The sequence below is a fragment of the Paramormyrops kingsleyae genome, chromosome 10 (genome assembly GCF_048594095.1).
Source record: "Paramormyrops kingsleyae isolate MSU_618 chromosome 10, PKINGS_0.4, whole genome shotgun sequence".
Taxonomy (NCBI): Eukaryota; Metazoa; Chordata; class Actinopteri; order Osteoglossiformes; family Mormyridae; genus Paramormyrops; species Paramormyrops kingsleyae.
In genome coordinates this window covers 10405077-10418751 of record NC_132806.1, presented here as the reverse complement: position 1 = coordinate 10418751, position 13675 = coordinate 10405077, and the positions used below count along the sequence as shown (strand labels likewise).

General features: G+C 43.5%; 2 protein-coding genes and 1 non-coding gene across 5 annotated transcripts; 1 reads left to right on the top strand and 2 right to left on the bottom strand.

The window, feature by feature from the left end:
• The first annotated feature begins 3106 nt into the window (after nt 1–3106).
• On the top strand, nt 3107–8673 carry clic2 (chloride intracellular channel 2). 3 transcript variants are annotated; one of them, XM_072717292.1, is made up of 7 exons: nt 3107–3416; nt 4654–4763; nt 6693–6818; nt 6939–7039; nt 7397–7578; nt 7757–7959; nt 8076–8673. In XM_072717292.1, exons 1-6 carry the CDS (start codon nt 3363–3365, stop codon nt 7913–7915), a joined length of 732 nt encoding a protein of 243 aa, XP_072573393.1. In that variant the 5' UTR covers nt 3107–3362; the 3' UTR covers nt 7916–7959; nt 8076–8673. The 3 variants fall into 3 exon arrangements, with proteins under 3 accessions (XP_072573393.1, XP_023690286.2, XP_023690287.2); XM_023834518.2 differs by having other exon boundaries at nt 7757–8673; XM_023834519.2 differs by lacking the exon at nt 3107–3416 and adding an exon at nt 4240–4380 and having other exon boundaries at nt 7757–8673.
• Nucleotides 8674–9041: 368 nt separating this feature from the next.
• Nucleotides 9042–12128, bottom strand: urp1 (urotensin-related peptide 1). The gene is made up of 5 exons (XM_072717293.1): nt 11721–12128; nt 10878–10985; nt 10587–10624; nt 10065–10164; nt 9042–9337 (listed from the first exon to the last, which is right to left on the bottom strand). Exons 1-5 carry the CDS (start codon nt 11821–11823, stop codon nt 9306–9308), a joined length of 381 nt encoding a protein of 126 aa, XP_072573394.1. The 5' UTR covers nt 11824–12128; the 3' UTR covers nt 9042–9305.
• Nucleotides 12129–13406: 1278 nt separating this feature from the next.
• On the bottom strand, nt 13407–13488 carry trnal-uag (transfer RNA leucine (anticodon UAG)). Its single transcript has one exon. It is a non-coding gene; the product is annotated as a tRNA-Leu (tRNA).
• Nucleotides 13489–13675: the final 187 nt, after the last annotated feature.

Below are 13675 nucleotides of genomic sequence, written 5' to 3'. Positions count from 1 at the left end.
CTGCTTTGGCAACAGGGCTCAAGAGTTCCCGAGGAGAACCATACCCTCCCCCCCCCGCAGTTGAATGACCAGTTGAACTTGGGGAGGTGCATAGCTAAAACTGAGCATGACACAGTGCTTCTTATTAAGGTGTGTGTGTGTGTGTGTGTGTGTGTTTTTAAGAAAAGTTATAATACTCTTATGATACTTCCCAGTTACATGATACTTCACTTTTATGATACTTTAATTATACAAGTACAGGTACTTAGGAATTCTTTGTCTTTTCACACTTTCCTTTCTGCTCTCCATGAGAAATGTGGATGAGCAGGAAACTGGGGATCAGAGCACTGGGTGAGCCGTTTATCTAGTGTCCCTTGAGTGGCTTTTGGGGTTAAAAGCCTTCGTCAGAAACCTAACAGTGAAAGGATTATTTCCGGACTGAAGCACAGATTTTTGACTGCAAGGCATTGTGGGCAATTTCATGGGATGGCAGCTTCCTGTCCAGGCACAACTCCTTCTCTTTGCATTTCCGGCATTTGTTATACAGTTTCCATTTTCCACTCTGGTGGCCTTTTCCAGCCTCCCTGCGACCGATGGAAATTCCAGTCACTCACGGGGACACACAGCACTGACCTCCTGCAGGAATGTGCATCACTTGTGTTCAAATCATCATGTCACTCTGTTTCATCCCAGGATCTTTTGACCTATAGACCCCCTTTATTATTATAACTGTCCTTTAAATGCTGAAATATATTAAATTATATGTGTTGTTCTGATAACGAAATTAAAAAATATAGACTCTTGATGTTCTTTTTTATTTATGGTCTGCTCTAGGTGACAGCCTCGATTCTGGCTAAGAGTGTGAGGTCTGCTCTAGGTGACAGCCTCGATTCTGGCTAAGAGTGTGAGGTCTGCTCTAGGTGACAGCCTCGATTCTGGCTAAGAGCGTGAGGTCTGCTCTAGGTAACAGCCTGGATTCTGGCTAAGAGTGTGAGGTCTGCTCTAGGTGACAGCCTCGATTCTGGCTAAGAGTGTGAGGTCTGCTCTAGGTGACAGCCTCGATTCTGCCTAAGAGTGTGAGGTCTGCTCTAGGTGACAGCCTCGATTCTGGCTAAGAGTGTGAGGTCTGCTCTAGGTGACAGCCTCGATTCTGCCTAAGAGTGTGAGGTCTGCTCTAGGTGACAGCCTCGATTCTGGCTAAGAGTGTGAGGCCTGCTCTAGGTGACAGCCTCGATTCTGGCTAAGAGTGTGAGGTCTGCTCTAGGTGACAGCCTCGATTCTGCCTAAGAGTGTGAGGTCTGCTCTAGGTGACAGCCTCGATTCTGGCTAAGAGTGTGAGGTCTGCTCTAGGTGACAGCCTCGATTCTGCCTAAGAGTGTGAGGTCTGCTCTAGGTGACAGCCTCGATTCTGGCTAAGAGCGTGAGGTCTGCTTTAGGTGACAGGCTCGATTCTGGCTAAGAGTGTGAGGTCTGCTCTAGGTGACAGCCTCGATTCTGGCTAAGAGCGTGAGGTCTGCTTTAGGTGACAGGCTCGATTCTGGCTAAGAGTGTGAGGTCTGCTCTAGGTGACAGCCTCGATTCAGGCTAAGAGTGTGAGGTCTGCTCTAGGTGACAGCCTCGATTCTGCCTAAGAGTGTGAGGTCTGCTCTAGGTGACAGCCTCGATTCTGGCTAAGAGTGTGAGGTCTGCTCTAGGTGACAGCCTCGATTCTGGCTAAGAGCGTGAGGTCTGCTCTAGGTGACAGCCTCGATTCTGGCTAAGAGCGTGAGGTCTGCTCTAGGTGACAGCCTCGATTCTGGCTAAGAGCGTGAGGTCTGCTCTAGGTGACAGCCTCGATTTTGGCTAAGAGTGTGAGGTCTGCTCTAGGTGACAGCCTCGATTCTGGCTAAGAGTGTGAGGTCTGCTCTAGGTGACAGCCTCGATTCTGGCTAAGAGCGTGAGGTCTGCTCTAGGTGACAGCCTCGATTTTGGCTAAGAGTGTGAGGTCTGCTCTAGGTGACAGCCTCGATTCTGGCTAAGAGTGTGAGGTCTGCTCTAGGTGACAGCCTCGATTTTGGCTAAGAGTGTGAGGTCTGCTCTAGGTGACAGCCTCGATTCTGGCTAAGAGTGTGAGGTCTGCTCTAGGTGACAGCCTCGATTCTGGCTAAGAGCGTGAGGTCTGCTCTAGGTGACAGCCTCGATTTTGGCTAAGAGTGTGAGGTCTGCTCTAGGTGACAGCCTCGATTCTGGCTAAGAGTGTGAGGTCTGCTCTAGGTGACAGCCTCGATTCTGAGGTCTGCTTAGCCACATCACCTTTCCACCCGTGAAATGGGCTGTTCGATGTGGTGTCAGCTGTCATGGGCGTCTTTCTGTAAGCTTCCCTTTTCCACAGGGTGGTAAGCTCATACTAACCCATCGTGATTCAGTGATTCACTTCTCTGGTAATTCAGTTTTTGACAGGAAACACAGTCTGCAATTGAGGGCAGTTTATGCCCGGCCACACCTGCATGTGGGAAAGCCCTCCCATCTGCAGACACATGATCTGGGAAAATGCCCCTTTTCTGCTGTCATTCTTACTGGTCTTTTCCCATTTCAAGGTGAAAGCAGTTGTAAGAAATACAACAAAAAATTGTCAAAACACAAAAACATGTAGTTTCAGCAGGCGCCAGAAAGCAAAAACAGGACTGATAAGCATCAGTCGGGCTCAAAGTTACTGGGGGGGGGGGGGGGACAAGCTCTTACAAATAAGCAGGGAAACAAAGGATCAGATATAAGAAAATTGACTCAGACCCATAAGCTCATGTGTTGCACCCTCCGGGATGGACCAAACCCCCGCTCCCCCCCCCCCCCAAACTGTTCTGTATGTGGCAGGATAGAGCAGGGTTTCTGGGAAATCTGGAAAAACTTGGAAACCATACAAACTAGGCACCAAGGATAGGCAGATCTGGTGACAGTGGTACTATCATGGACACGTGATGACGGGCAGCACACCGTCGTGATGTGGAAACCACACACCTTTTCCACAAGATCTTTTACTGAGTGTACAACCTATTTTGAGCCTGGCACCAGGCTTTTATACAAACGCCCCCTACGCCCCAATTCTTTTGCCCTCCCTCTTTCTGGCCTTTTAAGCCAGCCCCCGTGGGGGGAAACAGCTGAAGAAGCCAGCTAGTGTACGCACACACTCAGACACGCACGCACACACACAGATTTTGGCCAGGATCGGTTACTCAGACGGGTTCCTGGAATCTCCCCTCTCTCCCTCACGCAGCACGAACGGACACAGTCGCAGACACTCCCTCCAATCCTCAGAAGCTGGACGCTCGCTGGCCAGGACGCGGCTGGGATAACTGGGATATCTGTGGAGATATTGTGCTTCCTTCTCGCCGTTGCAGAGTAACAACATGGCTCTGAGGCCAAACCCAGACAGAGAGCCCAACATCGAGCTTTTCATTAAGGTCAGTCCTTCATTCTTCACATTTGTTCACAAGCCTCAGTGTTTGCTTATGTTCCTTAATGTCTAAAATAAGTGTCAGAGTCTGTAAACTTTACGGTGAATCATTGTGTCTTTACAGTATTCCTGGAATGTTCTAGTCTGAACATCTCAAAGCTATAGTGGTAAAAATATCATTACTTGAGTAAGTAATATATTTCAAACTAGGTTATTTTTCTCCCTGGTGGAAACTAAAGTCATATGAAGATGAGTCTTCAGAAAGACAGTTTCTCAGCCGAAATGCTTCTGTGTCTTCTGCTACATATGGCTTTATATGCCACTGAGTAGTGCTGACATTTTTAGAGGTAGGATCTGGAATATGGGCAGGATAGGAGTATGAGGAGGATAGCTTAACACACAGCATCATTCAGAGGAGGTTAATGGGGCTACGTCAGCGATTGAGTTAGCATTCCCGGTGAGCCGTTTTTATCATTCTCTCCAGAAAGTACATACAGGAGGCCCCCGCCTTATCAACATACAGACAGCGTGGGGTGGAGCTATGTGGTGCTTGTCCCTGATGCCCAAAAACCCTGCGTTTAGCTCGCAGAAACTCTAAGCCAGGACACTCTATTTGCCGCCACATTTTCCGGGACACTCCCTGTGGACGGCCGGGCACATGGACAAGACCCCGCCCCCCCCATTCATTACCACATCCTTCTCACACCCTTTATTTTGCTAGACACATGAACACCGCCCCACCTACCCATCTGCTGCCACACCCACCTCTGCACCTCCTTAGCTCATCATGTGACTGACACGAGGCTTGGACATCTTCCACGCTCCCGAAAGTCTGCTTAGTTTCACTACCGCTACGTTTGTGACAGTAATGCTTTAATGCTCAGATGTGTTCAGCTGTATTAGATGAGGGAAGTTGACGTAGTTCTGCTCTCCGCGGGAGAAGCTGTCGCTCTAAATCTGCCTTTCTGATGGTGCTTTTCCAACATTCCATGTCAAACTTTCCAGAAAATTCCTCATGGTGTGGGTTTAGGACTGTTTGCAAAGCTGTAAACTTGCTGGTCCATGGTTGCTGGCTATATCCTTCATTCCAGCTTTGTATTTTATAGTAGAGGGGCAGCCACACAAGTTATAAACTTCTTAATTGTGACTAAATAATCAGGACGCTTGCTACAGCTTCTGAGGGGGAGTTCTCTAAGGGCAGTCTGTGGGCTACAAAACGTGATCTTCCATGCTTCTCTCTACAGGCCGGCCTGGATGGGGAGAACGTGGGGAACTGCCCTTTCTGCCAGAGGCTCTTCATGGTACTCTGGCTGAAGGGCGTCAAATTCACAGTCACCACCGTCGACATGAAGAAGTAGGTCTGACCTTCTGACCTTCAGCCTCTTCCGTTGCTTGTTGTTCTTTTCATCCTCTGTTTTGTCACATACAGTTACTATGATATGCATGAAATACTATTTTCATGGATCAAAAGACTGTTTAGCTGCACCCTATTAGACTTTAGATTCCTGATAGATTAAACACAGTGGTTCCCAACCTTTTTTGGCATGTGACCCCATTTTAACATCACAAATTTCTGGTGACCCCATAGACATTTTTTTCTAGAACTAGTATTTGATCATGTTTGTTATACCGTGTTGCAAATACAGAGTAGCCAGATTAGTGCACAAAGTCACATTTTATTTTCCCTAATCACATGTACAGTTAGGCGAGCTTGTCTTTACAAGGCTAAAGGTAATCGCGATCATTTTATTTGATTTATTTATTGATATTTATGAACGTGAAAGAATACAGTTGTTTAAGATTGTATGTGGTGTTTTAATCATAATTTTTAAAAGAATAATAATAATAAAATATTTTTTATCAGTAATTTTTTTATCAATTGCTAGACATTTCAGGGAACCCTATTTGAAAAACACTGATTTAACCTGATGCAGACGCACCCATAACTCCTCTCTCAAGACGTCACTCTCCTCTCACATGAATTATTTACTGACACAGTCACTGCAAAGAATGCTTTGCCACTATTAGCATTGTAGCAGATGTCCGTGTGGCATGCGTTCGTGTTGCAGCGTTTTAATGGCGTAAAAGAGATGTTTAAAACCCTATGATTTCCGTGATGCGGAAAATGTGGACAGAATGGCGGAATCCAAACATAAAAAAAAAAAAATTGATGGTAGAATGTAGAAATCCCATGAAATTAACAGGTTTCTCATAAAATTAAAGGCCACTGCAAATTATTTAGAATGCCAGCTGTTCCTTATGGTTTCATTAATTTATTGCTAGGTGATAAAAAAAATTAAATGCCCTAATGTTATTCAGACCAATGTTTTTTTTTATATTCATTTGATAAGAGCTACAGCTAATTAGCTAGCTACCATTGGCCAGGTAAACTAGCTAGCTGCTTCATGAAGAATATTTTCTTTTCATGTTGAGTTTGTTGTGTTCAAACTAAATAAATATTGGTCTGTCAAAGTTCTGTATGCTATCGATTTTGTTAAGAAAATACTAAACGCGCTCTTAAGCCATGTACTAAGACAGATGTTACAACACGTCATGTGTGCCTTCATCTCCTAAGGTTATCTTACAATGTTTTGTTGTCTTTCAGAATTTTTACAGTAGTTAAAGTCATCTTATTGATATATCTTTTCTCTTCTGTTCTGTGCACATTTGGAATGGAAAATAATCAGGTTACATTTAGTGACGTTCCGGAATACATTTCTGAAGTAACTCTCCCAACCCTGCCGGTAATCCCGCTCCCATCCTGCCTCACAGACTTACTGCATCTTCTCTGGCTCATTCGTGATTAATACTAATAAAAGATCCTGAGTCCGGCTTGACTGAGTGGTACTTGGCTGCAAGGTTACAGCGGCTGGTGAGAACGTGTGGAGAACGACAAACGATCATTCTGCTGTGCGTTACGTCAGCATGGTGCCGTGCATTTAGGGAGATACATTGAGCTCCACAGCCAAACACAACAGCCAGCTCAAAGCAGCGCACAGTGCTGATGGTGATTAGGGTTGGGTTAAAGTGCAAAACAGTATATAACCCGTCATGTCTCTTATTGGTCTTTTAGGGCATTTTCTATTTAAAGCATTAAGAACCCAGCATGCTTATCAGCTGTTACTTTCAGCATATAGCACACTGAGGCTTTACGGCCAGCGGTTGGGAGGGAAGCGGGGGAGGGGCTTGTAGGTTGCTTTGGAAACTAAAGGCCTCCACTTGACCCTAAGCCTCCCTCCCCCCACCCCACCTGCTTCCTCCTTTCTGCCCTCTGTGACTGTAGGAAGCCTGCAGAGCTGAAAGATCTCGCTCCAGGGACAAACCCACCATTTCTGCTGTACAATGGCGAGCTCAAGACGGACTTCCTGAAGATTGAGGAGTTCCTGGAGCAGACGCTGGCGCCCCCCAGGTAGGGTGCTGCACCACAGCCCCTCCAGGTTTATCGATTACAGATGCAGAGGGAGGTGGGCAGGCCGTCCATCTTGCTGTCAGCCCCGAATCACCTCTGCCTTCCCTTCGCTCCCCACAGGTACCCCCACCTCAGCCCCACAAACAAAGAGTCTTTTGATGTCGGCGCTGACATTTTTGCCAAATTTTCGGCTTTCATCAAGAACAGTCCGACCAGCAAAGGTAAGAGGGTGTGAAGAGTGATGGGTGCTGTGTTTGCAGCACGTAGGGTCCTACATCGAGATTCCTCTCCCTTCCAACTCTATCTTCAAAATAATGCGTAAGATTACAACACTAAGCAAAAAAGAAAAGGATTTCCTTCTGAAATAATGATGATTTCTGTGTAAAAGCCAGTGGTGGAAGAATATTTGTGATGTGAAAGACTTCAAATACTCCAGTGCTGTAATTGTGGACACATTAGAAATTCACCTCAGAATGAGTATTATTGTGGACAGATTAAAATACTGCCTCTAAATGAATGCTTTTTTCCTTGTCCGTACTCGTATCCTGGGCCCTTACTCGTACAATGGACCCATGCAGTTCATGAGAAGGCGCTGCTGCGGGAATTCAAGCGCCTCGATGAGTATCTGAACGCACCCCTACCTGAAGAGATCGACCACAATTCTGCAGAGGATGTCCTTGTCTCCAAAAGGAAGTTCCTCGACGGCAACAGGCTGACTTTGGCCGACTGCAACTTGCTGCCCAAACTCCATGTCATCAAGGTTGGTCACACTGAAGTTTCCACTGCATTCGCGTGATTCGATCCCAGCATCATACTCCACAGCTGTTTCAATTGCTGAATTCCTGTATTATTTGTTGTTATTGGTGGCCCTTCGTAGGGAGAGTGGTAAAGCTATCCTTTCAATCTGTTTATATGGAAAAATTATTTTTGTCGTACAGATTGCTGCCAAGAAGTACTGTGACTTTGACATCCCCGCCGAATTCTCAAGTGTGTGGCGTTACCTGCGGAATGCCTACGAGCGAGAGGAGTTCAGTCAGACATGTCCTGCCGACGCTGAGATCCAGAGGGCCTACCTGAGCGTGGCCAGCAAGAAGTGAACAGACCACAAGTAGACCGAAGCCTGCAGGCGAATCGCATAACAGTATGTATAACAGTATGAAACACACCAAGCAGGAAATGACCACCGCCTCTTTTTGCTGGATTTTCACCTCCTCCATGTCTCTGGAGAGAACCTCATTTCCATTCCTTCATCAACAGTCGTCTTCAAGCCCTGCATATAAACGAAGATGAGGGTGCCTGGGAATTTTGCCCGATTCCAACATTAGTAAACAAGCGACGGGAGGAAGCATCTGTGTAGACCTCAGAAAATATATTACCCCTCTGAGATGCAACTTAGCTTTCCGCTAAGAACCCACCAGTCCTTCAATAACTAACTTTACAGGAGATGAACTTCTTAGCATTTTCACTTAAATGCAAAACGTTGTCATAGATAAACAACTTTAAATCCAGTTACACGCATTGTATGTTTGAATAGCTTCTCCTGCCTGTTATGTTTATATGGCACAGAGAGTTCTGATGTGCACTTAACTGTATTTGTAATATGCAACTTTATTTGAATTTGTGTCCATAGTGTAAATATACATAAATATATTTTCCTATATACTTTATACTAAACACGCACTGTGGTGATAGAGCTGAATGAAAATGAAGGAAAACAGCACAGTGGTTTTTAGCATACCCTTCTTAGCAGAGGTTTATTGATTTGGTAGCTGGCAAAAACATTTGTTGGTGGAACAGGAACAAGCATCAAATGGACCGAATGGAAATAAAATCCAATAAAGTTTTTCACTCACTATGTATCGTTCCATTTATCTAACTTGAGCCTTTTATGACAACAACCTGATATTTCCTAATCTCCAGCGTGTAGCAATTTGAAACACTTGAGAAACTAATTAGCATGTTGATGTGCTTGAGAGGAAGAGAGGAACATGTCCCTGAGGCTGCACTGCCACCTTGTGGACAAATGTCTCATTGATTATTGGCTCCTCATTGGCTCCTCTATATGCTATTACAGTCTTATTCCCTTGAATCATAATGTTCAAGAGGTTATGTGACTTTACTGTATTGGTGTTTTGGCACTTGTTTGTGGTGTTTTGATTTTTAACCATAAGGTTTTTGCTCTGGACAACATAAAAACACAAAGCTATGCCCCTCAAAACCAAATGACATAGACCCTTTTATTTCAAAGGTACAATGAAACACAATGTTCTTCCAATCAAACGCACACTTCGTTTTTAACCACAGGGTGGGGTGACACTCCTCTAAAATTCAAAAATATATTTCTTTCTTAATATACAAAACAACAGACATGTTGTTTCCGGGCTCTGCAGGAAACTCATGTGGACCGTGGATTGGGGGCACAAACACAAGGTCTCCATGTCCAGGCCAGGATGCGGCTCATTTCTCACAGGAACAGAACAGTCTCAGCTAGTTTGTCACGCAGTACTTCCAGAAGCAAGCTGTTTGGAAAAATGAGAGAAGAGCAGGGTTTGTGTTATTCCTGGTGTTCATTCCTGCTGAAGTTCAGCAGTTCCACACTGCCGTAGGAGTGGGGGACCTACTGAAGGCTGGCATCTAAATAGAACCGCAGGGCCGCAAAGGTGGAAAATTTCTGCTAAAATTCCAGAAAGTGTCTGTAAACATTTTTACAGGAATTTTGGGAATTTATAATGCAACTCCAACTAGTCATCATTTTGGAGACTGCAGTTTTGTGGCTATTTTTGATTCCTGCTTTTTCCCGTGCAAAGTGGCACCAGATGAGGAGAAAGGCTCAGCTATGGCACGTTAATTTTTGTTATTGATTTAAGTATAAAAGATTTATGAGATATTTAGATTTATGTCAGCAGATTCTCCAGATTGAACTGACTTTCATCATCAAGCCTCATGCCATGTGGCTCAATAATGTTAGCAAGGGAAATGTATTTGTGTTCAATAAAATGTTCAGATAAATCTAAATACCCTCAAAGTTTTTGTATGTTTGACAACAGTAGATACTCACGAAAATATAAATTCCCAAATAATTCCCATGGAAAGTTTCCTCCCCTGTAAATTCCTGGAACATACATCCCTAGTCACAATTCATAGCTTCATCACTTTGCAGCCAAATATGTTGCAATCTGAGCCTTAATAATGCAATTTCAGCTGAGGACCATAGCTGCCAAAGCATAGTGGTCTACAGAACCTAACCTCTCTTGGTGGTCTTTGGCGGGCTCTGGCGGAAGAAGCCTTGGTTTCGCAGACTGTCCACAGGGGCCAGCTTCAGCATGGCAGTCTTTAAATCCTCCACCTGGTCCGAGAGCACAGTGTATTGAGGAGACAAGTAGACCAATGGGTGTTATAACACCTATGGCTAAAAATCCACATGGCAACAACCAGCACCAGAGTAGTAGTCCAGTAAAATTAAGACCCCGACCCTCTGGGAGCAAATCGATCCCTTGCCGATGCACCAAGGGACACAATCAAACTCAGTGATCTTCACTTTAGTTATAAGGCTATTAAGAGATGGACTGACAGATTGAAAGTCATATTCTATGTAAGTTTGATGAAAATTACATCAAAGTATCCACACCGAAAGTACAGCTAATGTAGCACTCTTGATAATGCAGCATTTTGACCAAACTTAGAGAGGAATGACTGTATCATACATAACTGGGCTTTAATGTGTCCAGTACGTCAATCTATCATCTTGCATCACTTCTGTTATCTTACCATGTTGCTGATGTTTTCTTGTTGTAGGGAATTTTTTGCTGTTCGAACCATGCAAAGGAAGGAGAAGAGTTTCAAAAACAATGACATGTGGACGGGACATATTTCATATATTGCTGTTATTCCGCTTTATTAGATACTGTTTCATGCTTGAATGTTCACTGTAATGATGAATATTGGGTACTTCTTGCTAAAAACGATACCACAATCTACCCATTACCACTCAACAGGTACACAAGAATTTCCGCCAGCTTTGAAGTGGCCTGTTGAAAGTCATAGAGAACCTTTCCTTACCTTTGGACCATGGGTCACTGTTTGGACCCAGCTGGAATTTGACATGCCTGCGATCCTCCAGCTCTGTCTGCTCTCCCTCCTCCTCTGCAACCAGTTTCTGGATCAGTTCTAATAAGACATGAAATTTGCCACTGTCAGTCAAAAAACTGAGACTTAACTTGTGATGGCAAGTTATTCCAATATCTATTCTCTTTTGGAATAAACATAATGGACATTGATTCAACCCTAACCAAAAATGGTAGACTATAAATTGACAGTGATAAAGCACTAGATTTTGTACCCAACAGTTATATTACTCTAAGTGTGACTGTTATTGACAACCTAAATATATCCAAATCATATTTTTGCCATTGTTTAACCCATCTTCCCATTCTCTGTACTTCTGACCTATCCTAAATCACAAAGATCTTTTCACCTTGTGACTTTTATAATAGAAGTCAAATTTTCTGTTCAGTTTCCAATTCAGTTTGTGTATAGTGCAAAGCCCCAAGAAAGTAAGCTAGAGGTGACAGTGGCAAGGAAAATCTCCCTCACAGGAAGAAACCTTAGGAGGAACCAGACTCAAAGGGGGAGCCCATCCTCCAGGCGCCGGCAGAGAAAGTCCTGATTTATACGCCCCCGTTTGTTAAAATCCAGGTATTTATATTGTAGTCATAGTCTTGAACAGAAGTTCTAGATCTTCTAAACATCAAAGTCACAAGCTCACCACTTTGTGTAAACCATCTGGAGGAAAATATATGATCCAACATGAAAAGCAACATTTTGTGCATAGTTCAGATTGAATTGCCTATCGAACGCTTAAACCCCAGATAAGCATGCAGGCTTTGGAATGATTTCACCTACCTGCTGGGGGCGCCAGACTCATGCCAGAATAGAGTGGAAAAGTCTGGGTCCTCTTTGCAGAATGCAGCATTGCAACAATGCAGATCAGCGCCCAGGTCAGCATCACGACGGCTCCTCGACTTCTTTCTCCACTCTTCTACCTCGGGGACTTCACTTTTATCTCTCCCTCGGCCATTTGTCTTGACATCTGTAATATGTCATTGTGTCACATCAGCCCTGTGCAAACAGTCTTGACGTACAGGTACCATCGTCAGATGTGATGGGGGACTGGTCATCATTTTAAATCTTTCCTATCTCTGGTTGCACAGAGAGCCGTGACAAATGTTTAAATTTCGACACAATGGAAAGCTGGTCAGAGTTAAACTGAATAGACAGCATCATACCAATAAAACACGCTGGGTAAATACATTCAGCCACCAAATGAGGATTTGTGAAGTTCTAAAAATAAAAGTATTTTCTCAGATAACCAAAATTACGATGTTGTTTTTGTTATCTTTAGTTATAACCTATTATCACTTGTTACCAGAAACCCAGTCATTTGTTTGGCATTTGATTTTGGCAAAGTTCTTCTTCACTGCACATAATGCACCCAACAGGCCTCCCCATTCAGATCATGTTCCATTATACCGTCATTATTATCGTTAAAGTTTTGTAGGGTTATTTACTTCTGTAAAAACAAGTTAAGCAGTGCTGTTGCAGAGCATCCCCCTGTAGTAATCACATTGTAATGCTGATCACTCATATTTAGTTGTATTTAGATGAAATGACATATTAAATAAATTTTGATTATTCCTAATAGAAAACTAACCAAATGCAGCCCAAACTGCATTTATAAATCAGAAAGCACAGGATGTATAAAAGTATGCATTTTATAGTAGTTCTTGTTCCCAGATTTTAAATGGGGTTACATGGGCACTTTGTCAAAGTGAAAGGTTTCTAATAATGTACCAGAGGAACATTACTGAAAGATCTGGTTCTTGGACTGTGATGGATGGAAGTGTCTCACAGGATATGATATTGCAATTGGAAACACCAGATCCTGCCTTTATTCTTCATCCAAGCCATCCCAGGTGAGAAATGGTGCCTATATATAAAATGGCCGATGACTACACACTTCTACCAAGGGTCCACAAAGCTTATGGGATGCTGTAATTCTTTGAACTAGTTTGACATTGATAGGAGTTTAATGGTCTTTCCTTGCGATACCAGTTTTGTCCGTCATGACAGGTAATCATATATTTGTCAGATTGTTGCTGAGCTGAAAAAGTCAAACTGGAACTAAAAGACATAGTGTTACTCTTGATGGTTTTTCATCTTCAAATGTGCAATGGGGATCCCAGCAAATAATGTATAATTGTGTTAAAATTGTCCATTGTAAGTTTGTGTGGGGATGAAAGTTTACTGACATCCATCCATATGGATAGCACCAAAGGCAGGAGTTGTAGGTGATTCTTTAATATCTCTGATTTGAAATTTCCTATAGTTATTCGGACAAAAGGGCATATGCATTGCAAAAATGTATACGTTCTTGTACATTAACATCATAAATAAGAGTTTAGGCTTCAATTCCTCTAATTATGCTGTGGGTATACTACCTGGTTTATATCATACATGGCGGAAATATTCTCCATGACCATTTCTGTTTTGTTCTACCGGTTGCACTTTGTGAGAATAAAACGTGCACTATGGCAGCGGTGGGATTCGAACCCACGCCTCCAGAGAGACTGGAGCCTAAATCCAGCGCCTTAGACCGCTCGGCCACGCTACCGGTAGAAAGCCAAAAACTGCTATACCTCTTCCTAGGGCAGGATTAATTTGTCGCGTTTACAAGGCAGGTAGAAAACAAAACTTTATTTAGCCATACGAATGTTTAATCGTTTGATTTATTAATTTGTCGCCGGTATAAATAACTGCTACATATATATATATATATACACACACTGACATTAAACTCT